At 28.2% G+C, this 24,832-nt stretch overlaps 6 protein-coding genes and 1 long non-coding RNA gene across 23 annotated transcripts in view; 4 read left to right on the forward strand and 3 right to left on the reverse strand.

The window, feature by feature from the left end:
* LOC108001942 (FERM, ARHGEF and pleckstrin domain-containing protein 1) overlaps nucleotides 1–2,073 on the reverse strand; it is a 27,818-nt gene extending 25,745 nt beyond the window's left edge. For 3 of the 12 annotated variants that reach the window (XM_062082483.1, XM_062082477.1, XM_062082485.1), the window contains exons 1-3: nucleotides 1,948–2,048; nucleotides 1,660–1,873; nucleotides 139–416 (exon numbers count right to left, since the gene is read on the reverse strand). In XM_062082483.1, coding sequence (XP_061938467.1) covers nucleotides 139–324 — 186 coding nt within the window. In that variant the 5' untranslated portion in view covers nucleotides 325–416; nucleotides 1,660–1,873; nucleotides 1,948–2,048. Of the gene's footprint in view, nucleotides 1–138; nucleotides 417–669; nucleotides 753–818; nucleotides 1,874–1,940 lie in introns of those variants that run through there. The other 9 variants (XM_062082476.1, XM_062082479.1, XM_062082480.1 and 6 more) reach the window with 9 other exon arrangements.
* LOC107995185 (solute carrier family 2, facilitated glucose transporter member 10-like) lies at nucleotides 2,002–5,072 on the forward strand. Of its 2 annotated transcripts, none has more exons than XM_017052543.3 (6): nucleotides 2,002–2,137; nucleotides 2,448–2,879; nucleotides 2,970–3,521; nucleotides 3,609–3,955; nucleotides 4,029–4,257; nucleotides 4,356–5,072. In XM_017052543.3, the coding sequence occupies exons 2-6, from the start codon at nucleotides 2,537–2,539 to the stop codon at nucleotides 4,601–4,603; spliced, it is 1,719 nt and encodes a 572-aa protein (XP_016908032.1). In that variant the 5' UTR covers nucleotides 2,002–2,137; nucleotides 2,448–2,536; the 3' UTR covers nucleotides 4,604–5,072. The 2 variants fall into 2 exon arrangements, with proteins under 2 accessions (XP_016908032.1, XP_016908025.1); XM_017052536.3 differs by having other exon boundaries at nucleotides 2,011–2,150.
* A 462-nt stretch (nucleotides 5,073–5,534) lies between these two features.
* Nucleotides 5,535–12,558, reverse strand: LOC107995948 (uncharacterized). Of its 4 annotated transcripts, XM_017053742.3 has the most exons (5): nucleotides 12,163–12,459; nucleotides 11,331–11,514; nucleotides 11,063–11,256; nucleotides 8,897–9,106; nucleotides 5,535–8,812 (listed from the first exon to the last, which is right to left on the reverse strand). In XM_017053742.3, the coding sequence occupies exons 1-5, from the start codon at nucleotides 12,341–12,343 to the stop codon at nucleotides 6,120–6,122; spliced, it is 3,462 nt and encodes a 1,153-aa protein (XP_016909231.1). In that variant the 5' UTR covers nucleotides 12,344–12,459; the 3' UTR covers nucleotides 5,535–6,119. The 4 variants fall into 4 exon arrangements, with proteins under 4 accessions (XP_016909231.1, XP_016909247.1, XP_016909238.1 ...); XM_017053758.3 differs by having other exon boundaries at nucleotides 5,535–9,106; nucleotides 11,331–11,510; nucleotides 12,036–12,558; XM_017053749.3 differs by having other exon boundaries at nucleotides 5,535–9,106; nucleotides 12,036–12,558.
* On the forward strand, nucleotides 9,510–11,369 carry LOC107995965 (carbohydrate sulfotransferase 9). Its single transcript, XM_028664826.2, has 4 exons — nucleotides 9,510–9,652; nucleotides 9,723–10,039; nucleotides 10,128–10,314; nucleotides 10,379–11,369. Exons 1-4 carry the CDS (start codon nucleotides 9,617–9,619, stop codon nucleotides 10,889–10,891), a joined length of 1,053 nt encoding a protein of 350 aa, XP_028520627.1. The 5' UTR covers nucleotides 9,510–9,616; the 3' UTR covers nucleotides 10,892–11,369.
* Nucleotides 12,559–12,924: 366 nt separating the features above from the next.
* On the forward strand, nucleotides 12,925–16,795 carry LOC107996107 (ubiquitin-protein ligase E3C). Of its 2 annotated transcripts, none has more exons than XM_017054006.3 (5): nucleotides 12,925–13,065; nucleotides 13,204–13,662; nucleotides 13,745–14,280; nucleotides 14,354–16,395; nucleotides 16,496–16,795. In XM_017054006.3, exons 2-5 carry the CDS (start codon nucleotides 13,220–13,222, stop codon nucleotides 16,661–16,663), a joined length of 3,189 nt encoding a protein of 1,062 aa, XP_016909495.1. In that variant the 5' UTR covers nucleotides 12,925–13,065; nucleotides 13,204–13,219; the 3' UTR covers nucleotides 16,664–16,795. The 2 variants fall into 2 exon arrangements, with proteins under 2 accessions (XP_016909495.1, XP_016909503.1); XM_017054014.3 differs by having other exon boundaries at nucleotides 14,354–16,435; nucleotides 16,496–16,633.
* A 550-nt stretch (nucleotides 16,796–17,345) lies between these two features.
* LOC107998645 (muskelin) lies at nucleotides 17,346–23,603 on the forward strand. The gene is made up of 12 exons (XM_017058018.3): nucleotides 17,346–17,751; nucleotides 17,971–18,040; nucleotides 18,226–18,368; nucleotides 18,473–18,677; nucleotides 18,834–19,026; nucleotides 19,106–19,341; nucleotides 19,401–19,681; nucleotides 19,742–19,916; nucleotides 19,996–20,196; nucleotides 20,279–20,470; nucleotides 20,555–20,797; nucleotides 20,888–23,603. The coding sequence occupies exons 1-12, from the start codon at nucleotides 17,618–17,620 to the stop codon at nucleotides 21,122–21,124; spliced, it is 2,310 nt and encodes a 769-aa protein (XP_016913507.1). The 5' UTR covers nucleotides 17,346–17,617; the 3' UTR covers nucleotides 21,125–23,603.
* LOC133667021 (uncharacterized) lies at nucleotides 17,518–18,238 on the reverse strand. The gene is made up of 2 exons (XR_009832088.1): nucleotides 17,920–18,238; nucleotides 17,518–17,845 (listed from the first exon to the last, which is right to left on the reverse strand). It is a non-coding gene; the product is annotated as an uncharacterized LOC133667021 (long non-coding RNA).
* Nucleotides 23,604–24,832: the final 1,229 nt, after the last annotated feature.

Consider the following 24,832-nt stretch of genomic DNA (forward strand, 5'->3'; position numbering starts at 1 on the left):
CAAGTAATGTAAATGTCTTCATTATAAATTTAATATGAAAGTATCTCTAACTATTTCTTGTTTCTAAATTTACATTAATTTACATTAAATTTCAATCATTGATCACAAAATCACAAAAAAAACTATTTTAAAAATTACCTGAACTTGAAACATTGTAATTGTATCATCTAACATCTGTACACGAACAGCAAGCATTTTACCAGCTTTCCTAGGTGTCGTGGGAGGAGTTCTACTACCTCCATCCACACCTGCTGGAGTTGAATGACTATGAGGCATTTTAGATCCTCCACTGCCTTTCATGCTTATACTTTCTATATCATTCATTTTTCAGTCATCTACTAAGAATCGTAGAATGACCATTTATAAATTATTTCCTTATGGAAAACTTGGTTTCTAATTCACTATTACATTGTCATCTGTAACAAAATATTAAATACATTTTGATATTCTTTTATCAAAGAAAAAAAATTGAATTAAACATGACAAATCTTTCGTATAAATTTTGCATCATTATTAATAATATGTAGTATGAAGGGTTAAGTAATCAGAAAACATCCTTATGGAAAAATTATTTAAAATTTTTTTCTATTTTTTTGATTCAAAAATAAGTAAATAAATATTTGAATATAGCATCGTAAAATCTTATATATATTTACATACATCACGTACAATTTTTTAAAAAGTGCAAAAAATATTACGATATTATGATGAAAGAAGTATATCTACAAACATTAAAAGTCAAAGATTATAATTTATTATGAAAGGCAATTAGCCTAACTTTTTTTCCATGTTATATTTTTTTATAAAAAGATACTTACGTTTGTTTACATAATTATTAATTGCTATTTATCGTTCGACGATTCACTGTTAAACTATTTTATTTTAACAAAAAGGCTGAACGATGTTACGTCAAAACTATGATTATACCGATTATACTACTAATCGAACGATGCTAATGGAATACGTTAAGAGATTGGTTGAAAGGGTTGCAAGTGTTGATTTGTCGATCAATGAACGATCTTAAAATTTAAATATATAGATACCATATAACTTTATCGATCATATTAGATTATTAAATTTTTTATATAAAATATCAAATTTCAAAGAAATAAATAAATCAAAAAATCATTTTTAAATCGTCCGATGGATCCAAGAATGAAGAATTTTAAATCGAACGGAAAAAGGCGGGGCCTAGGATCTTTAAAGGATCAATCACATTACATTATAAAACAATAGGAAATGTTGCATTCTTTCGTACATACATCTGCCGGTTTAATAAGATCAGTGACAGCACGCCCCAATATACAGCAACGCGGAGTTCATTGATCACTAAACACTCATGCACCGGCACTCCCGTTGTAAAATCGTTTTCGCAATACTGGTGATTATTAATAAGTCGTTTACCCCACTACTACCCCGAAAGTAGATTTCACGAATGATCTCTATATATCCCTGAACGGCGAACAAGAAAATCTCCAAATTGAACCACATTACACACCTATGGAGCACACGTCTCCGCCTTGGCATAAATTATATGAAATGTCAGAGGTTCTCAGCATGCAACGAATAATAAAATAATTCATTGATAAATTAATGTAAATGGTAACATCTGAACGTAGCGAATCACGAAATGGTAAAACTCGATTTTCCGAAACATACCTTGACCAATTCAAGTCCAATAGACAACTAACTACTGGCATTGCTCCTACGGCGCGCGATGTACGCCAAGGGCGGAGCCACACTAAAAGAACACAAACAGCGACATCCACGAGAAAATTCGAGAACTCGAATCGCTCAAAAACAATTTTATTGTATCATAGATATAACGATTTTTTTCATTTTCCATTTTTTTAAATTTTTTATATGTACATACCTTGAGAATTGAAAATAAAAAGAAATCAAAATTTTTCTTCAATTATATATACTTATTTAATATTTACCATTTACCTTTTTCTTATTCGTATCTCCAATAGATACACTGATTTCCCTGATAGGCAACGTAAAGCCGTACCTTGCTTTTGCGCATAGCTGAATTCGTTTGTTTCGAGTATTTCGTAAGATGGCGCTTCATGCCTAAACGTCACGACAACTGTCAATTCTCAGTTATCTACAAACCACAAATGTCAAATCAACGAAAGTAAACAATAGAGGTTTTTATACTTTTATTTCATAGGTTTTTATTTCATGTATATAGCATTTAAATTATTTTACAGTATTCTCAACATATTCTCAATCGTATGAATATGTGTGAACGATTATGAAATTCTGAAATAACTTTTTTATTAATTATATTTGAAAAAAATCATCATTAATAGCATTTCAATATATATGCATTACTAATATATTAATCATAACTTAACATAACATAATTTATTTTGAAATTATATATAAAATTCTTCGTTTATTCATTATTCTATAAAATATTTTATAAAATGTTCATGTTGCAGGATATAAGAATAATTCTTCTTAATGTGATTTTGATATATATATATATTTATATATATATATATAATTATTATAATTATATTGAAGAAAAATGTCAGACGAAGAAGATACTGCAATATTATTGAATAGTGCGAATAAAACCATTGAAAAATCTATAAATAAGGTTCCGAATGATTATCAATGTTTACCTCCTAAAAATTTAAGAAAACCACTCCCAAAAGAGAATGATAATTTAACACCATTAACATCTGGAAATAAAAATATTTTTGTTTCCATGGTAGCAATTTTAGCAGGTATTGCTTTTGGAAGTGATATGAGCATTGCAAAACCTATAGCTCCTTTAATCAAACATGAATTCAATTTGAATTGTTTTGAAAAAGATTTTGTTATAAGTATTTGGTTTGTTGGAGCTCTTGTTGGTGGTTTAACCGGTGGTATGTACAAAAAATATTTCTAAAAATAAAAATAAAAATAAAAATAAATGAAATAAATAATATTAATAATATTAATATAATACTTTATAGGTTTTTTAATCGATTCATTCGGTCGTCGTTGGACTATGATATTGACGTTAGTTTTTCTAACTTTTGGCGCTTTATTATCAGCTTTGGCAAATCATTATATTTTATTACTTGTCGCTCGGATGATTTGCGGATATTCTGGATCTGTATCCGCTATAGCTCATTGCATATATATGGCAGAAGTATCCGAGTTAAATAAACGCGGATATAATATAATATTATATCAATTGGGCGTAGCTACTGGATTTTTGATTTCCGTCATTGCCGCTGCGATCAAAAATATTGATTATCAATGGCGATTTTCTATTGGTATAACAGCCGTACCTGCTTTAACCGCTTGTATAATAACTATTATATTTCTTCAACGATCTCCACCGTTTTTACTTTATAAAAGAATGGCAAATGTTTCGAAAACATCGTCAAAGAAAGCTTGGTACACAATTTTCGAGACCCTAACGATTATGGCTTTTTTACTGATATTTCAACAAGGTACTGGCAAACGGCAAGTTTTGTATTACGCACCAAGATTGTTTGCATTATTAGGTATTTGTTCTAGTAAGTGTTGTGATCATTATTCTTTTACTCTCTCTCTCTCTTTCTCTCTTTTTAATTCGAACAAATATTTTTTCATTCGTTATACAGACGTTGCAGAAGTCACAGCCTTAATATCGCTGGCTATCGTGAAGGTATTTAGTACAATGTTATCTTTGATCATAGTAGAAAGATGTGGTCGACGAACAGCTCTAATTACATCGGCAACTATCTGCATGACTACAATATCGTTACTATCTTTACTTGCTACGATAGATAGGGGAGACGACAATCTAGATGTTATAAATAATCATTGTAAGAATCATCGTAATGAGGAAGTTAAAACTCATACCATTTTACCTACTGGATCACCACCGCCGTTTCCTTTACTACCGACTCCGTTAGCTATTGTACCACCTAGTCCAGAAACATGGACGCAAATTAAAGCATCTTGCGAAGTATATTTTTCTCATTTATTCAGATTCATGAGCATTGATGGCATTCAATTAAATCACTTCTATTTTATTATAGGTACAAAATATTGCCGTTTCGGATGGTTTAACCGATAGTTTGCGTATTCTAGCAGTAATAACGTTACTCGTATATGAAGCAGCATATGCCTTAGGACTTGGACCAGTACCACTTTTAAATCTCACAGAAGTTTTCCCTGCAGCAGTACGAGGGAAATGTATCAGTTTCGTTTCAATTGTAATATGGATAACTCATATTATTGCTACAGAATCTGTCAGTGCTATGACAAGTAAGTTTTCCTTCCTTTCTTTTCTTCTATGTATTTGAAAAAAAATATATGTGTATTATTTTTCATTTAATTACGCACATGATTATTCTCCTTTTCAGAATCATTGACATTAGCTGGATCCTATTTATTTTATAGTTTCATGTGTCTCGTTACAATATTTTACGTCTTTCTTTTCATTCCCGAAACAAAAGGCAAATCTTTACATCAAATTGCTCAAGAATTAAGGAAAATTTCTCTTGGGACGCGTATATGTAATAATTTGCGCAGTTTACCGCTCATTTGTCACATTCAATGGATAAAACGATATAATGAAAATACAAATAACGGACAGAGCACTTTAATTTGAAGATGAAATTTCAATTATCAAAATATTGGATTATCCCAAAAGTTCCTGTAATTTTTTATTATTGAGATTTAAAATAATTTCTAAATCATTTTTGAACTACTAAAAATTATTTTATAACTGGTTTAAGATTAAGTTTGCTTCGAAGTCATTAAAAAAAAAAAAACATATTTTTTCAAAATGAACAGTTTAAAAATTGCGATAAATTTCAAGATAATCCAATAAACATATATAATCCTTACATGTCGACGAAAGTATTCTAAATATTATCTTTATCTCATTTTGAATGAATTAATTATCAAAAACTTATCTTAAAAATTGTTCTATACGATATTGTGTTCAATAAGTATTGTATGTCAATAATACATACACGTGTACTTCCAAAAATATTATCGTAACTGCCGATTATTATAGAACATATCACACAACGTAATAGAAATGTCAAAATATATAAATCATTTTTGATGCCAAAGACTGACTAGGTTTTTAATTTCATCTTTTCATCTTTTTTCAATTTATAAAAACAAAAGATTATCAATAACAATTCTATTAAAAAAAATTTATATATAATTCTTGTTAATTTTATTTAATGACACGTTGTATGACGTAATTACTTGTATGGAAATTTTAATTGAAAAATTAGTAATCAAGTATTAGGATAGATATATAAAATTAGATATTTTATAGTATAAAGGCAGATTTTAAATTATGTTTAGAAATATTTGACATTTGAATAAGAAAATATATGACATATAATATTTACGATTTTTCAATAATCATAATATTATTTTTTTCATCATATGTATCGTTATACGTATATACTTCTTTAAGTAATTAACATTTATCATATTCATTTTGATATTGATTGCAATTTTTTTTTTACATATAATAATAATGTTGCAATGTTCTTTGGTGCCATTTAAAATAAATATCACTATGTAAAAATTTTTTATTATATATAACATTGCTGTATATAAAAATAATTTTCATATATATAATTATTGCAGATTTACAATATTGTAAAATGTAATATTGTACTTGACAAAGATACAATTGGTTTATATACCTAATAAAATATATAGAAAATATAATACTTCTGTTTTTAATCTCTCACTCTCTATGTGCGCATACATACATACATACACGTAATAATTGTCTCAAATAATTTCTTTCATTTTTATGAAAATAGTAATTTTCTCTTTATATCACTCAATCCACATATACGTATATCTACATGCATCCATCCATGTATTTCATAATAAATTCGATTTATAAACTATACTATACTATATACATTATTTCTACTTTCTCTTTTTCTTATTGGTCAATTAAAAAACTAATCACGCAAAAAGTATAAAAAAATAACATTATTCTATACGAAAATAAAATTAAGTATCACTCTCTTGCAAAAACATTTGGCCTAATAAACAAATAAGTATATTAATAATATTAAGTCATTATTATAATCTTATTTACGAATCTATTAAAAGTATCATTTCGTTGTGTAATGTAAATGTTTTTATATCTTTTTTACAGTAGACCCACTAAAAGACTTTTTTTTATTCCAAGTTAATAGTTTTGGAGGTGATAAAACTTGTTCTAAAAAGATATGTCTTCTTTCTTTCAAATTTAAATCATTATTGCATAACGATTTATCGTTTTCGTAAATAAGATCGATATTTTCTCGATTCGAATGAGATTTATCGTTCGATGTATTTTTCTCATAGCAGACTTTGAACGATGCGATAGGGGCTAAATTCTCTTTATCGTATTTTATATAATCGGACGATTTTTTTAAAATTACCGAAACATTTTTTTTCGACGTCTCGATTTCGGGAGAAGCAGTGGATTGTCCAATTTTAATAGCCTTATTAGGAGTGACAACATAAACTAGTTGCGACTTGGATTCAAATTTCTCCTTTAATAAAGAAAATTTTCGTTTTGGATAATTGATCGGCTTTTTACGCAATTTATCGCAGATCGGTTCTAATTTTTCCGTATTATCGGAATTCGATTTCACCAATTGTGTAGAAATATACGACGTAGTGTCTAACCGTTTCGTATCTGCAGAATCTGAATTAACATTCGTAATATTAGGGGATACTGTATCGGATAAATTATTATGTACAATCTTAACATTTTCAACAGGTACCAACGGACTCATTTCGACGTACAGATCATTTTCCTTCGAATCAGACTCATCCTTTCGAGAGGAAATAAATGCTTGTTTTTGTAACTTCGTTTTATTTCCTAAAATTGGCGAATCGGAAAGTATCGCGTCTATCAATGGCGTCTTCTTAATCGATTCTATCGTACAATATTTGACTAAATCTTTAATAGCGTCAATCTCATCTTTTTCTCGAATAATAGACTCCGATTCCTCCAAACAATTGATGTAATTCCTGCTACACGTAACAGGATCTTTGAGATCAGTTTTGAACAACGCCTTCGTAAGCTGGGCCTTCTTTATCAAATTTTTCGGATCAAAATCTTCCCATTGACTACCCGTCGTGTGATACACATGTCTAGGAGAATTTTCGGCCGTATATTTCCTGATCTGATCTATCGTGCTAACTAACGTGCTAACTGAATCACAATTGGATTGATTATATTCAAATTTTTCTTCCGTTGCCATTTCGTCGTGCTCTTCCAATATAGTGTCCAACGCGAACATTCCACCTTTGTCATCTATTACTACTGGCTTTGCGATGTATAGAATGGAATTTTGTTCGTCCACATCGGCGATTCTTTTCGTAGAAATATCCTCACTGTATGCAGTTTTTAATTCTCGCGAATCTATCAAATCGTATGTAAGCGTGTCAAGATAATCATCTTGCTTTAGAATTCCTCTTAATATCGAGCTTGCGCAAGTGGTGTCGGAAAATTCTGAACTGTAAGTGGTGCCGGTTGTTGTGCTCGTTAAAGTATCCCTTCTCCTATCTCTGACAACACTGTCATCATGGATGTAAGTCTCTATATCTGTATAACCTTTCCAACTACGAATACACCATGGTGGCCTAGCCACACCAAGAGGGCAAACGTTCTCATAATCGTGAATCGAAGTAACGCAGCTCATCGTTTCGTCCCTCTGTTGTAATTCCTTCGTTAGTTTTTCCGTTTCCTCTGTTTTTTCGCAACTCTCGTTAAATATCGTCGGAGTCTCCATTCTGTCCCTTAACATTGTAATACTGTTCAAATCTTTGCAAATGTTACTCAAAGAGCAATTCTCTAATTCGTCGTGTTTCGTGCTTATATCCAGTATCAAATTTCTATTGGTTATAAGTTTCCCTTGATCGTTGCTCTCCATTTCAAGAATAAGCTGATTCGAGAAACAAATACCACGTCTCTTTTGCAATGGAAGACAGGAGTTTGAATCTTTTGTTGAAACATCCTTGTCTATATCCAATCCGTGAATCGTCGGCAAACAAATACCTCTGCGTTTTTGACGGTGAATGTCTTTTTCGCACGAATTGTTATGATCGTCATGAATTTCAAGATATTCGCAAGTATTGTCAGCTATGGAAAATGCATTACTCGGTAAAATGTTCGACGATGGATTTTCGTCTTTTGAAATATTGTTGTGCGCCGACTCGCATTCCGAAACAACGCAAACAGCAGTCGATGGTGAATCGTTTTCAATTTGGCAAGTTTGATTGATAATACCGTTTTCCGTACATTCCGAATTTTGTACAATGTTCGTCAATAAATATTGTTTGTCCGTTGTGATTTCCTCGGAAGTAGTCCTTTGAGAACGATCGATAGAACACGAGGATGTCGTAAACGAGTTAGGATAATACTGTTTAAAAGATCTAGGAGTAACAGCTTTGTTGGTTACAATCTCAGATTTTTTATCACCTGTCTCGGATATATTTCCAACTTTGGACGGATGAAATTTTCCATAATAGAACAACATACTTGTCAAGCCAATCATCATTCCTCCAATTATAAAACTAGTCATTATTATTATTTTTTCAGTTTTAATAATATCTTTAAAATATAACACGAACACGACTAAAAAGACTATGTTTTCTATTACAATGATGGAATAAAATATAAATACTCTATATCGAGATTTACCAATACGCAAATTAAAAAAATCAAAACAATAAATCAATCCTATAATACAATTATAAATACGCTCTTCCCATATAGTTGGGCAAAAATTTGTGTTTTGAAGAAGTACCCAAATGGTCATAAAGAGCCAGTGGAATCCTGTAACATTCACAATAGAACACACACTATATGAAAGACATAAATCTATTTTGAGCAATCTTGTTAACTCACTCTTATACTTACCAAGAAATAATAAAGACCACTGTCTTAAACAGACTGCTGTTAAAACTAAGACAGCTATTCTGGATATCAACATTCCAGCTCGCCAAAGACCCTGAAGAATTAATACTATCCATGTTGCTTCATTATTGTCAGGATTTATTTTTTGCATAGCTTTTGTATATGTACCTATAGCCCAGCTCAACGAACAAAAGGATACTATGGCGGATAAACCTATTTAATTATTTATTTAAAAATATATTAAATGTCATTGATTTTGAATATAATTATTATTTGTATACATCCAGTAAAGTCTTTAGTTAGTGACAGTGACAGTGGCAGTGGAAGTCATAGTATTTTTAGCATTTCAAACACCCACCCTACTCTAAGAGAAGAGAACATTATTTTTAAAGTTTCAGTGCTGCAAGCTTCCAAATAGAATGCTTAGATAGTAGCCACGTAATAGGATTCTAACACTAAAACACATTACATTCTGATAAAAGAAGATAAAATAATATGAATAATATCTATATTCCTGTGCTTCTGTTATCTTTGGGGGCGGACCAGAGGATATGAAGATATGTAGTCATTCAATTTTAGTTTCCTCTCAAATTCTTCAAATTATACTATCTATTATATTTAAAATATTCATGTGTTAAAATATTATTATTTTTAAAAATTCTTCACATATAAGAATTTAAATGTCGAACAATAATATATTTGTATCATTTAAAAGTGAAATGTATGCATATTTTTGCTAACATGTTCTCAGGATTACAAGTAAGTATTATTACTTTTATATATATTTGATATAAATATAAAAATAAAAAATATTTATATTCTTCTACAGAGGCAACTTACATTATTAAAATTAGTTATGATATTTGTTATAACGTTCATGTCATTTATATTAATATTAAGTTTACTGTGTAACTCGTGTTTACATATAAACAAATATATGAGAATTAAAAATTTTATTAATAATGAAAATAATAAGCACAGCGATATGATAAGTAATAAATCTGTAGCCATGTTTTCAATAGAAGAAATGAAAAATATAAAAGAACAATTGAATTCTAGAAAAAATGAATTAGAACAATATTGTAAAACTATAAGTAGAACAAGTTCAAATTTAGATAATGTGTTATCAAATATGATTATTGATACGTAAGTATATAATAATTTATTTTATATTTAAAATGTTACATTGTAAAATATAATTTATAAATTTATATATTCTATATATTCTATATAGAATACATGGATTATCCTGGTGCCCTATATACAAAGCAGCAAGTTCTACTTGGATGAAGCATTTTGCTACACTTGGAGGTGTATTAACTGAATCAGCTATGGAATTGATTCGTAGAAATATTTTACAAATTAATACAATTGTTAGAAAAGCATTTCCACGTGATCGAGATGTTAAAAAAGCATATCAAGTATGTAATATAAGATAACAAAATATATTTAATTATTTATATAAACAATTTCTATTTCTTCTAGAAATTAAATACAACAACGAAATTTTTGATAGTGCGCCATCCATTTGAACGTCTTGTTTCTGCATATAGAGATAAATTGGAACATATAGAAGGAAGAGATTATTATTATAAAAGATTTGGACGTCATATTACGCACAAATATCATCGATATAGGAAACCAAATGAAACGAAATTAGAACCTACATTTACAGAATTTCTTCGATTTATAGTAGAAGAAAAATACTTTGATGAACATTGGGCACCATTTATTGATACTTGTGAACCCTGTTTAATTCCGTATAATTATATTTTAAAATTCGATACTTTTGATAGAGATCAAAAATTTTTAATACAAGAATTAGGATTAAATGAATATCTGTATGAAAAAAATGATTTAAAAAATATAAATCCACGTGGAGTTACAACTACTACTCTAGTTAAAGAATATATACAAAATGTTCCTAGATCATTGCTTGATGAAGTTAACAAAGTTTATGAAAATGATTTTAAACTTTTTTCCTATTTACCTATATAATATCTTAAAATATTTAAGAATAATAATAGACATAAAAGTGTGATAAATAATTATGTTTAATAATTTTTATTAATACAATTTGAGCAATAATAATCTCTACCACAGACTTAACAGCTTTTATTTCTTTTTTTAAATTTTTAATTGAAATAATTATTTTATATTTTCTCTTACTTGTCCATAATGGTGTATAACGTAATACTGCCATAATATATAGTTGCAATATTAATTGCGGAGCAGCCCCCATAAATGACTCAAATAAATGTAACATACATATATCACTTTCCTGTCTATATACCCAATTTTTATCCTTCATAAATCGTTTGCTCCTTAATGAATGTATTGTGGAATAAAGTAAAATTAAATACCTAGAAAAATCAAATTATTTGCCTTATCAGAAAAGGCATAACAAAATTAATTATAAGGAAACATAAAACAATACCTGTGTAAAACTCCTAAGAATAAAAAGTGCAATAACCAATGTATATTTTTAATAGAACCATCGCTGTAATACCATCTTAAACTAAATATTTGAATAATACCAGCAGGTAAAATTGTAAAACTCAAAGCAAAACATCCCCAAACAAATTGGCCTTGTAGAAAATATTTCATAAACACAATACTATCTATAACAAAAATATTTTATAATGATATTTATGTTTTTATATATATATCAATCAAATATATATATATATATATCAATATATATATCAATATTAGAAATATGATCCTTATTAAAAAAAAAAATCCTATTAATTTTAAATTCATAATAAATATTATTTTTTAAATTCATAAAATCTTATAAGATCTAAAGAAAATTAAAATGAATTTAAGAAAAATTTTTCAATAAAACTTACATTTTTTATATATTTTATATTAAAATCAAAAAGAAAGAAAGAAAGAAAGAAAGAAAAAAAGAAAGAAAGAAAGAAAAAATGCTTAAAAATCATTATAGATAATTTTAAAATATAAATTTTATATTATTATGATTATAATAACATTATTAAAATATATACAAATACAATACATATTGTATATTTATAATATATATTGCATGTATACATATATACATACATATATATATATGTATGTAAAAATTGAAGAAATTATGATATTCTACTTTACATACAAAACATATTAAACATACATCAATTTGCCAATGATCCTTTACACTTATTAAAACATGTTCTTTAATAAATTTTATTATTTTCCATAGAAAAAATTTCTTTTTCAGGAATAGCTATATAGTATATACACTTTTATTCTTTGTTCACCTGTTGCTATATCGATGAAAAAAAAACTGACAGAAGTCAAGTAGTAAAACAAGTCTAACAATCTAAATTGATAACATTCTATTTCTCTGTGTAATGTTATTGCTGATGCATTTTTTTTCACAGTTTCATAGCACGAAACATTATCATGTTTTAACTCTGCCGCCGCCATCTTCCCGGCCATTCTTGATTTAATTTCACGCAAATGAAAGAACGCGTTCCGAAATCAGCTATATACTTTCCACTTTTTTCTTTGTTTGGAATTTTTTAAGTTTTTATTAGACATGATATACTTTATTTTATGTTATTAAATTTCTTTCCAAGTATGTTATGAAACTATTCTTTCTAAAAAAAAGAATTAATTTTATATAATTAATTTCATTCATCAAAAAGAAAATCATATATATACACATATATAAATTTATATATACACGAGCTACATGCATGCACGCAAGCGCATTATATAGTTGCGATTTTCAACATGTCCGTAAAATAAAATATGGCGAGCATTTGATGACTAGACGTATACATACGATCTGGTGCTTGTTGTTCTTTGCTGACATTGAAATAAACATATTTCTGAGAATATGCTTATAGTTTAATTTTCAACGTAAATTATATCACAATATAAATTGAGAAAAGAGTAATAGTTTTTGTAGATATTAACCTTATAGAGGAAAAAGAATTTAACTTTACCTAGAAGTAAATTAAAATTCTGAATAGAATTGGCGATACCATTAATTTTGATATTACATTAAATATTGTCAAGTATGCAAAGATAAATGAGAAAATGTTGACAATATTTTTCTATCATTAAGAAATGATACTTTACTGCAAAATATTTATATTTAAAGAAGAATCTTGTGAATAATTAGGTAAAATTATCATTATCATCCTTCCTATAATGTAAGTAGTTAAAAATATTATATTAAAAGTTATAGTTAAATATATATTAATATTTGTTTTTAAATTTATAATATTAATTTGAATACAAAAGAAACAATATTAACTTATATTATTCTTTTTTCTTTTTTTCAAAAAAAGAACAAATAGGAATGTTATGCTATTAAAAAGAAACCGAAGCATCATGTATAGTTTTGAAGGAGATTATAGACGTAAACCGCAACAAAATTTAGCAGGTGCAAGTAGAAGAGATGAGAAATCAGTTTTACTACAGCATGCTCAATTAGAACGTTTAAAACGAGAACAACAGCGTAAAAAACATAATGCAGCATTAAAAATTCAGGCACTTGTGCGTGGTTTTATAATAAGAAAGAATACAAAAATAATTAAAAGAACAGAATTTGATGAGGAACAACAAATAAACGGTCGAAGAAATTTAAATCTAGATGAGTTAACAATATATTTCCAAAAATTATTGTTTTTTTATAACCATACTTTGGATGCTAACAGATTAATATGGATACTTCAACATTTTTTGAAACATCAGCAAGAAATTAAACAGAAATGTGTAAATTGTTCAGATTGGTTATGGAGATTAAGGTAAATTTTATAAAAAAAAAAAAAAACATAAATATCATTCAATATTTGATAAATAATAAGTAAGATAATATTATATCTACAGGTGGATTCTTCGAATGTGTATGCAACATAATTCAGAAGCTTTGATGAATGGAGCTTATTCATTGGCTATACCATTGAGAATGATAGAAACATTTACAAGTCGAGAAGATGCAGAAAAAGTTTTACATGAAAATAGTTATAAATATTTAAGAAACATCTTCATTTATTTGATAAAGCATAAATATTTTGATCAATTAAGAAAATTAATAGATAATAAAGTTCCATCTATGTTGGAACCTACTTCTGTTCCTCCAACTCCAATTTCAAAATGTTTAGTAGATATGATTAAACGACCGTTAGATTTAATTTCTTTTATAGAACAGGAAGATAATTTTTCTATGCTTGTTTTACAAGAACTTTGTAGAAGTATATTATCTCCAAAAATGTCTGATGCAGTAAGAATGTTTATCATTCCATCGTTATCTGAATTTATAGAATTTCCCTATATTCAATTGATTAAATGTATTAATAGAATTGAAATTGAACCAACGATAAGTTTACTTTATTCCATTTTATCTTTAGAATCAAATCGACTTTGTAAGTATATAAAAATAATTTAATAATAAAAATAGATAAGAACATTAATAATAGATTTTTCTTTTTATTACAGCTGCATGTAAATCTAAAGATATTCTTATTAATTATTTACAAGTTCTTGCATCTATGAGTTCAACTATAATACCATTAGTTGTTGAAGAAAATATAGAGCAAGCGAATGATTCAGACTCAGAATCAACCACAAGTATGATTGATCAAGATCAAGCCGATATTCTACATGAATGTTCAGAAATGTTGAATGAAGAGCAACGTGTTCAAGGAATACTCTTAGCAGTAGATCGAAGCAAAGATCCATCTGTATTACAACCATTGTGCCAACTCTGTCATCATCTATTGATCACTAACAAATTAGCCATTCATAAATATAAATTGTTATATATGCTCGCTTTTAAACCAATATTTTTAAAAAATTTATGGGCCGCTTTATTATCAGCTTGTCAAATGTCATTATTTGGCGGAGCAACGCCTCTCTTGCAAATCATATCACGGGGTATTGGTCTTTCTACCGAAGATACAAAAAAAATAATTCCACTATTAGCTGTATTTTGTTCATTATTCAGTCTACTTATCGCAACATTACATGATACAGAATTTTTTATTCAAGATCAATCATTAGATATTAACGGACAACAAGCAATGCCGTTTACAACTTCGGAATTAGTATTGTTATCAAGTCATTTAAAAGGCGTTTGCTTAGGTTTGGTCGAGCTTGCATTTCCCGATAGCCGACCAACTGTGCGAGATGATTATAAAAGAGCTGTCCTCGGTCCAACATGTTCCTTACGAAATCAACAAGATACACAAATGTGGACTCATTTATTCAAAGTAACAGTTGGTTTATTACGCCAATTGCATATGCGAGACTTGAGACGACAATTTTGTCCAGAAGGTCATTGGATAGCTTCAAATATTGTAATACCAATTGATAAACCTCAAGATTTCACATTTCGCAGACGTAGATTGAGAGGATATATTCCTTTTCAAGGATTACGAGTGTTTACTCGTGAAGAACTAGAAGAAGGGCCACCTCTCACTGCAAAAGAAGTTCGAACGTTAACGCTTCTTCGCGAAATACCATTTGTTGTACCATTTAATAATAGAGTAGTAGCATTTCAATCATTGATTTATCGAGATAAAACGGAACAACAAGGTGAATTGACACATTTTATGCAAGGACCATCGATACAAATATCGGTAAGAAGAAACTATCTCTACGAGGACGCATTTGAGAAATTATCACCGGAAAATGAGCCAGAATTGCGATTAAAAATGCGCGTACAACTTTTTAATACAGCTGGTTTAGAAGAAGCTGGTGTAGACGGTGGTGGTCTTTTTAGAGAATTTTTATCGGAATTATTGAAAACAAGTTTCGATCCTAATAGAGGCTTTTTTAGACTTACCAAGGATAATATGCTGTATCCAAATCCTACAGTGCAATTATTGGTTGATGATTTCCCGAAGCATTATTATTTTATCGGTAGAATTCTTGGAAAAGCTTTATACGAAAATTTATTAGTAGAACTTCCATTTGCAGAATTTTTTCTCTCAAAGATCGTTGGTCGTCAATCAGATGTTGATGTTCATCATTTAGCTTCTTTAGATCCAATTATGTATAGGAATCTTTTGTATCTAAAAAGTTACAAAGGTGATGTTGCGGATCTTGGTCTAGATTTTACCGTATTATCAGATGAACTAGGTGAAAGACGAATCGATGAATTGAAACCAGGTGGTGCCAATATTCCTGTTACAAATCATAATCGTATCGAATACATTCATTTGATGGCCGATTATAAGTTAAATAAACAGATTCGAGCGCAATGTTACGCATTTAAACAAGGTATAGGTAGTGTAATACCTTTGGATTGGCTTCAAATGTTTAACAATAAGGAACTACAAGTTTTGATATCAGGTGCACAAATTCCAGTCGATGTAAATGACTTAAAATTACACACTAACTATACGGGAGGATATGCACCTGATCATCCGACAATTATTGCATTTTGGAAAGTTGTTAATGAATTTAATGACCAGCAAAAAGGACAATTACTCAAATTTGTTACGAGCTGCAGTCGACCGCCTTTACTTGGATTTAAGGTACAAAGCGGTTATTTCTTTTTTGATGACTAATTAATAGGTACGTGTAAATACGTATAAATAGATAGATATATATATACATATATATTAATTTTTTTAGGAACTCGATCCACCTTTTTGCATTCAACACGCCGGCAGTGTTGATCGCCTACCGACTTCTAGTACCTGTATGAATCTGTTAAAGCTACCAGAATTTCCAGATGAGAAAACTTTACGCGAGAAACTTTTATATGCAATACAAGCTGGTGCAGGTTTTGAATTGAGTTAAAACTCAAATTTATCTTAATTTTAAGAATTCTTTTAAATCGGTGATACCTGATTGTATATAAATTTTAAGCGTAATTAACATTAAGTACACGAAAACAAAATGCAAAAATGAAAGTCGTAATTCATTATTGAATAAGTGATTTAATTCAATGTTAATTATGTGCTTTAAATGTCTGTGTTTGTCTATAACAGCGAATAAGGACAAGATAGATTGTATTTCAATTATTTTTTTTGTCTGCTATAGGGCAGAATAATTTAATAAATCTTCGTCGGATCAGGCAATAAACATAATATTGTCAGGAGGGGCCAATTAATTAGTCTATTAAGGAGACAATTATTAATACAATGAACAAGTGTGTATTGTTTGTAAAAATACGTCAGTTTATCGACACGTATCAACTTATACGCATATATATACGCATATGTATATATATATATACCTAACGTATTTATGTACTTTATTTGTTGTTATTTTTCTGCCCTTGGCCTATAACTGTAAATTGTGTATATTTTTTGTATTACATCATAACTATCAACAACTATGATATCAAATGTACATGAGAGAATAGAACATATATATATATATATATATATATATATATATATATATACCTATGTATAAATATACATATATATACCTATGTATAAATATATATATATATATTTATACATAGATATATATATATATATATTTATGAATTCGTTAATTTAGTGTAAATAATAAAAAAAATCCTGAAATGTCATATACATTTATTACAGATATGTTATTTAAATTTGAATAGTGTTTTAATAAAGGTTGTACACAAATAGAATATTTTGTTTTGAAAAGTTAAAAGTTAAAAAGATAAAATTTAATTTATAATTTGTCCAAATAGTAATTTATTACAATACAATACATCGTTTTTTCGAATTATATTTTCATACAGTGTTCTTCCTTAGATATATATCTATAAAAATGGCACACACATTTAGTGTTAAAAGCTTATGTCATTTGTGTAACATGGCGTCGAACGAGAATAGCAATTTTCAGAAAGTTTTGGAGTTCAAAATTTATAAATGCTCCAGCTTTTCTTCATCTTATGTGCCAGAGTAAGTGTTTCATTAATTTTAAATGATTTTCTTTCAACTACACTTTGTAATTACAAATTGGAAAACAATCGTAACATGGCAATAATTTTCTAACCTACAATAATGGTTATGTTGAACAACAAAATCCATTATATGTGAAGTTATGAAATAAATAATTGTATTAATTACGCCGGACTTTTTACTAAGCATTAAATTAATATATTTTTTTTCTTTTTTTAGAAATATCCTTGTAGATAAACCATCGGATCAGACATCGCGCTGGTCTTCTGATATTGACACTTATCCACAGGTAAACATTGTTCAAAACTAACTCGATATATTACCAAAAAGTGTTGAAAAAATTGTTATAGACTTTATAAAAGAATTCAAATTATAAATCTTTATTTAATTGTGTCAAGATAAAATTTAATATTTCATATTGTTAAAATTAATATAACACATTAAATTTGTACAACAAATATTCTTATTTTTTAGTTTCTTATATTAAAATTACGATTTCCCTCGATTGTAAAAACAATTACATTTGGTAAATATGAGAAAACACATGTGTGTAATATAAAAAAATTTAAAGTATATGGTGGTTTAGAACCAGAAAACATGATGGAACTTTTAGAGAAGTACGTGTTAAATTTGCAATGATAAGAAATGTTTATATATATGCATTTATATATAAATAAATAAATATATATATATTGATATGATATATTGATATGCTTTTTAGTGGATTAAAAAATGATTCAGTACCAGAAACTTTTGATCTGAAGCATATATTAGGAAATGAGGAAAATTATTTTCCAGTTAGATATATAAAGATTGTTCCATTACAATCCTGGGGCCCTAGTTTTAATTTTTCTATTTGGCATGTGCGATTAACTGGCACTGATGATGTTAAAATTGTAAAGCCTAGTGTAGAATGGCTTAATGCGGTAAATATAGAATAATATATTCAAATAATATATTTTTTATATTTTTGTACATTTTTGTATGTTATAATATATATATAAATATATATATAAATGAAATATATATATATATATATATATATATGTAATATGTATAATAAATATATATATAAATTACAGTATCGCCAAAAAGAAGTAATAAGACTGTGTATGAAACACTTTAGAAAACTTGAACAAACAGAAATTGTAGATACTTTGCAAAGAGTGACTGGTGTTCCACTTGAGGATCCTAGATTGACTGGATTATATGACTTATTAGTTACAAAAGGTGATCATTTGCAAGCTGAATGTTTTATAAGTAATGCAGTAATGTGTGAGTATTTTTTTTTCTTATCTCTTTTTTATCTCATAATTCTAATACAGTCTCAGAAAGTATATGATTTACAATACAGTGGGTCTCCTGAATGACTATATCAATGCTCAAACTTATAGAGCAGTTTGGACTAAGTTATCATTCACTGAGGGTAAACCAGGAATGAGAGGAGGTCATCAAATGGTTCTTGATCCAAGTGCAGAACTTCTTTATCTTTTTGGGGGATGGGATGGAAATCAAGATCTTTCAGATTTGTGGGTGTATAACATAGCTTCTAACAAGTGGACCATTATATGTAAAGATACAGAAGCTGTGGTAAGATTTAAAAAAAAAAAGTGTATTTTTTGGTAGAGAATTCAAATACTAAATTATAGGGTGGTCCAAGCGCGAGATCTTGCCACAAAATGTGCCTTGATCCAGAACGTAGGCAACTTTTTACTCTTGGTAAATACTTAGATGCAGAATACAGAACGCCGGAAAATTTAAAGAGTGATTTTTTTGTCTATGATATTGAATCAAACAAATGGACACAAATATCAGAAGATACGGGTGCAGTAGGAGGACCTCAATTAATTTTTGATCATCAAATGTCCATGGATGTTGAAAAACGGACAATTTATATATTTGGTGGTCGTGTACTTGTTTCCCCAACAAAGTAAGTAGATTAATGCAATAATTATTAATTGTTATTTTAACATATGTATCTAATTTATAGTTCCGAAGAACACGGTATGGTATCAAGTTCAACTGAACCAATTTTTTCCGGATTATATTCTTATCATGTACCAACTGGTACATGGAATAGGCTTGCCTGTGACATTGCAAGACCATGTCCTACTAATGCACCAACTATTAGATCTCGAGCTGGTCATTCTATGTTATTCCATCCTGTATGTATATATTTTATTATACAATATATGTTATGAATATATGAATATAATACAATTTGAAAATTTTACTTTTTTAAAGAGATTGCGGAAGCTATATATTTTCGCGGGTCAAAGAGGCAAAGAAGATCTTAGCGATTTTTTCACATATGAGGTCGATACAAATCATATCGAACATATTTTTAATGATTTTGGTGCTAAAGATTCAAATCATGTTCCGGCAGCTGGATTTACACAAAGAGCTACAATTGATCCTGAATTAGGAGAAATATATGTTTTATCGGTTTGTATAATAATAATTTACTTTAAAATTAATTCTTAATATTATTCTTGGTATAAATTTCTTTCAATTATTATTTATTTAGGGTTTAAGTAAAGACAAGGGTAAAAGATTTGATAGCGTTCAAAATTCTTTTTGGGTATATAGTATTAAAAACAATAAATGGTCTTGTATTTATCGAAATGATAATGTCGGAGAGAAATATTGGAGTAAAATGCAAGATTACGAACCATGTCCACGATATGCGCATCAATTAGTTTATGATCATGTAAAAAAGGTTTGTTTTATATTATATACTATTATAACGAATTTTTTGCTTCGTGCACCATAATGATAATGACGTTACATAATATATTATTAGGTCCATTTTTTATTTGGAGGAAACCCTGGGAGATCCTGTCTTCCTAACTTACGACTCGATGATTTCTGGCAATTAAAATTATGCAGACCGTCTCATGAACAAATTTTAAAAAAATGCAAATTACTTATTAGAAAACACAAATTTAAAGAACTAGCTTTGAACAATAGTGTCGAAGCGCTTGAATATTTACAGACCGAAGTATCGGAAATTATTGATCATAATGATGCGGAACAAACGAAAGAGGTAGTAGCATCTTTTTAATCAGTAACAAATGATTCATGAGTACTCCTTGCCAATGTTGCTTTTTCAAATGTATACATTTCTTCATTACAGTTTCAATTGTTAACATCCCTTCTATTCAGAGAACAAAACTTGTTAGGAGAAGCCACAAATTCAAATAGTTCAGACGCCGTATTAGGAAATTTAGTTAACATGGATACATCGTTATGTTATTCGACTACTCGCGATATTCATACTTTGAGAACTGAATTATACGATAAACTAACAGAATTTTTTCCCGAATCATCGACCCAACCCCGTGCTAATTTGATTGATCTTTTACCATTGTGATCTAACAATAATTAAAATCTAACTAAAAATATTTTGAAATGTAAAGCAAACAAATTCCTTTCGTTATCTTGTAAAGACATTTCCTATTATTATATCAAAACAATTTTTATCTTCAAAAAGAAACGTTATTTTTATAACGTAATTCTTTGTATTTTAAAAAGAGAAAAATATTCTCAGATAGACGTGCAATCTCTCCTTCTCTTTACACAATCTAATTTTTTGCATAAAGAATGAATTAAAAAGAGAAAGATATATTCATCATGATATATTTAAGAAAGCGATTATCGAGACAAAGGTGTTTAGCCTGTCTGTTTCCTTCTTCTTTTTCTATTGAGTTTTCGTTTATTTTGGACAATTCTAGCCGTTTTTACTACATTTCTAGATTTCTTAAATTCATTTGTAAATTTTATTTTATAAAATCTGATTAGTATTTATAATTGCTAAGCTCTGATTGCTAATTTGATAAATATTATAATTGCTCACTCTAATAACGTTACGTTGTTCAAACCTATTTCAACTACCAACGAATTGGAGTTACTGTGTTATAATATATAGTAACGTTTGTCTATAAATAATTATCGTTCTTAAAGCAATTAAAGAATGACTATTTTTAAAAGTTCTTTTTTATCCATTGTATATATATATATCGAAGGGATGCTTTGCAAATTTTTATGAAACGAAAACTCGTTAAATGTTGTAATGTTAATGAGAAATTGCAACATAAGTGCAACAGATAGGCAATGCATTAAAAAATGTATATTCTTCTATTTTTATGGCTTCACTTTGTTCGCTGTTAAAGATATTTTATACAATATATTGTTACTGCAACATTTCATCTGTACATCATGTGAAATAGTTAAAATTATCATTATCACGTATATTCATGATATGAATTTATTATATATATATATATATATTTCATGGTAAATGTTATAAAGCTTAGTCGAATTTTTTATAAATATTATGTACATCCATATGTTCTATTATAAGTTATATACTTCTGTATCATTAATTGATTATCGTGAAGAATATAAAATGCGCTAACATTTTCGCTTGTGATAGGATTGATATAAAAAGCACGTTTTTAAGTATTTTTGTTTCTAAGATCTTGTATATATTTTGTGACTATAGAAAGTAATATCTAAAGTTATCATTATTGTTAATTCTTTTGTACCATAAGCATTATTTGATGACATGTGCGAAACATCTTGTACATAGCATTGCTTTATCATTATACTTGTAGCATTATAAGAATGTGATTATAGCGAATCTTGCGACGATTATTCAAGAATATATGGGAAGATCGTTCAGAAGCGTATCTTTGTATATAACTTTGTGCGCTGAAGAATAAAACGATTGTACAATTTCGATTTAGCATAAGAAAAATAACGAACCCATGCGAGGATCGTTAAAATAACAAAAAAAAGAAAAAAGATGCAAAACTTTTGTAAAATGTTTCAGATTTTTTTTTGCAATTTTCAGCAAAAAACGAGATAAAACAATTTTTGTCAAAAAATCTTTTAATAATTATTAATTTAATTGAGCGTGATTATAATATGGAAATATCTTCGGATGTTTATCAACCATGATCGAAATTTATTTTATATGTAACAAAAAAAATTTCACGCTACTTCAAAGATATATAAGTACGTTGCGTACACTATACGTTTAGCCAATGAAAACTATTGCTTTCATAATATTATGCATATGTATGAACAAGCTAAATATCAGATTTGTCTCGGGATTTTACCTGATTTTATCTGATTTTATTACGAAATTCGACAAGAACGTTGAGTAGAATTCTAAAACGTGATATTCGAAGTTCTAGTCAACTAATATACGATTACGAGAAAAAAGAAATCACCATTCGATTCACCGGTGTGATTTATAAGTGATTAAGAATCATATAATTATCATATAAGTTTTATAGTTCTATATTGTTTGTGAAACCTATTTGTTTCTTTGTTCGATGTTCCCTTTGCGATAGACGACGCGATAGAGAAGCCAAAAATGTCTAAAAATTCGAGGATCAAACTGTGCCAATATGTGTTCCGCAAAACTTAAAAATTAACGTTAGAACTTAAACGTCTCTTGTATTATATATAAATTCGAAAATAATTGTTGAACTGTAAGCACGAATGAATATTTATTTCTTCGAACATATCATTTTAATAAAATCTTGTTTCGATTTATGTATTTTTATTATTACATAATGCATACTAGCACAGTTTGATCATTAAATTTTAAATGGAACACCCTCCATAACTACTATTTTTTAATTATCTCTTGTTTTCAATCATTTGTTCTCTTTTTCTTTTTCACAATATATTTAAATATAACTGTTTCATTACCAATAGTTACATGCATTTATTTGAGAATCGTTATCATTTGTTACAAACAATATTAATTGTAAAATGAAAATGAACTCGTATCCCAAATGTGTACATACGAAATAAACAAAGTGAATTTTTTGCAAGAATTATTTGTAGTTGCAATAATTTGAATGACGTTAAAATGGTTTCTAGTTTATTTCTAGTTTTTTGGATAACTTCGGATGAGTTGAAGAACAAGCGGCAATATTCAACGTTGATTTTCAATTCGACAATTCATACGTGAAAATACGTATAAGAATATTTTAATAATAATAAAAATTTAAATCTTTAATAATCTTTTAGAAAAAGAGAGGAAGAAAATAAAGGAAAATGCCGAATGCGAAGAAAGAGGAAAATGTAACTTGTAAATTAATTAAAACACCGAATTTGGAATATTACTCAAATATCGAACAATTCTCCAAAAACATGCTTGAAATACAAAAGGTAGTCAATTTGTTTTTCTATTTCCAAATTATGTATATTAAAATATGTATTAAAAATTTCCGTTTAGAAAATAAGTAATATCGAAGACGTACGAAACGTATTGGAATTAGTGGTAACAAAGTCGAAGATTTATCAGAAAGAAAAATTAGCCGATTATCAAACTATTAACGAATGCCATCTGGAATGTCCCCAAAGTTTCTACTTTGAAAAAATGAAAGAGTTTGCCAATAAATTACCCCCGAATATCTTGTTACTTGTATGTAATTTCACAGTTCGTTACATTATATATCGTAAACAAATTTAAAGTGTTTATACAACATTTACAATATTGAAAAATCGTCTAGGAATGGGAAGAAAACATTCGAAATTTAATATCGGCTAATTTACGAACCAAATACATGGATATCTTTGAGGATCAAATGCTCGAAACAAAGACACGTTATTACGAATCGATGCACGACATGGCTATAAAAAAGGTGATAGCGATAGAATGTCAAGATATCTGTAATTTGGGCTTAGAAGAGATTCCTCCGTACAAACTTGCCGGACGAACTGAATTTTATCCAAAATTTTTGAAAAATCGATGCGCGTTTAAAAAAAAATATTACTTACCTCATAAACTGATGAAAAATATAGTAGCAAAGGCTCATTTCTTGATGCCAAAATGGATTTGCGATTTCGGACGTTATCGATCAGAATTTGATTATCTTGATTTTAACAGGTGAAACATTTCTTTTCTTTGTAAACAAATTTAGATTTTTTATTGAAAATTTTTGATAATAAGTTCAATGCATTTTTCTTTTAAAAGTTTATAAATTTTATATATATATTAAATAAAAAAAAGCGATGAAAATCACCAGTTTTTTAACAAACGAACGATTGTAGATTTTTA

The sequence above is a fragment of the Apis cerana genome, linkage group LG11, assembly GCF_029169275.1.
Source record: "Apis cerana isolate GH-2021 linkage group LG11, AcerK_1.0, whole genome shotgun sequence".
Classification (NCBI taxonomy): Eukaryota; Metazoa; Arthropoda; class Insecta; order Hymenoptera; family Apidae; genus Apis; species Apis cerana.

Bases quoted from the DNA above. Each gene is read 5' to 3' on its own strand.
- LOC107995185 (XM_017052543.3), top strand. From the start codon at position 2,537: ATGTCAGACGAAGAAGATACTGCAATATTATTGAATAGTGCGAATAAA. The intron at 3,956-4,028 runs GTATATTTTTCT...ATTTTATTATAG, and splicing joins AAATTAAAGCATCTTGCGAA to GTACAAAATATTGCCGTTTC. The intron at 4,258-4,355 runs GTAAGTTTTCCT...TCTCCTTTTCAG, and splicing joins ATCTGTCAGTGCTATGACAA to AATCATTGACATTAGCTGGA.
- LOC107995965 (XM_028664826.2), top strand. From the start codon at position 9,617: ATGCATATTTTTGCTAACATGTTCTCAGGATTACAA. The intron at 10,040-10,127 runs GTAAGTATATAA...TATTCTATATAG, and splicing joins TCAAATATGATTATTGATAC to AATACATGGATTATCCTGGT. The intron at 10,315-10,378 runs GTATGTAATATA...TATTTCTTCTAG, and splicing joins ATGTTAAAAAAGCATATCAA to AAATTAAATACAACAACGAA.
- LOC107995948 (XM_017053734.3), bottom strand. From the start codon at position 12,343: ATGGCCGGGAAGATGGCGGCGGCAGAGTTAAAACATGATAATGTTTCG. The intron at 11,257-11,330 runs GTATTGTTTTAT...TGATTTTTCTAG, and splicing joins TTCTTAGGAGTTTTACACAG to GTATTTAATTTTACTTTATT. The intron at 9,107-11,062 runs GTAAGAGAAAAT...ATAATTAAATAG, and splicing joins TTATACACCATTATGGACAA to GTTTATCCGCCATAGTATCC.
- LOC107996107 (XM_017054006.3), top strand. From the start codon at position 13,220: ATGCTATTAAAAAGAAACCGAAGCATCATGTATAGTTTTGAAGGAGAT. The intron at 13,663-13,744 runs GTAAATTTTATA...TTATATCTACAG, and splicing joins GATTGGTTATGGAGATTAAG to GTGGATTCTTCGAATGTGTA. The intron at 14,281-14,353 runs GTAAGTATATAA...TTTTTATTACAG, and splicing joins TTTAGAATCAAATCGACTTT to CTGCATGTAAATCTAAAGAT.
- LOC107998645 (XM_017058018.3), top strand. From the start codon at position 17,618: ATGGCACACACATTTAGTGTTAAAAGCTTATGTCATTTGTGTAACATG. The intron at 18,041-18,225 runs GTAAACATTGTT...CTTATTTTTTAG, and splicing joins ATATTGACACTTATCCACAG to TTTCTTATATTAAAATTACG. The intron at 20,798-20,887 runs GTAGTAGCATCT...TCTTCATTACAG, and splicing joins ATGCGGAACAAACGAAAGAG to TTTCAATTGTTAACATCCCT.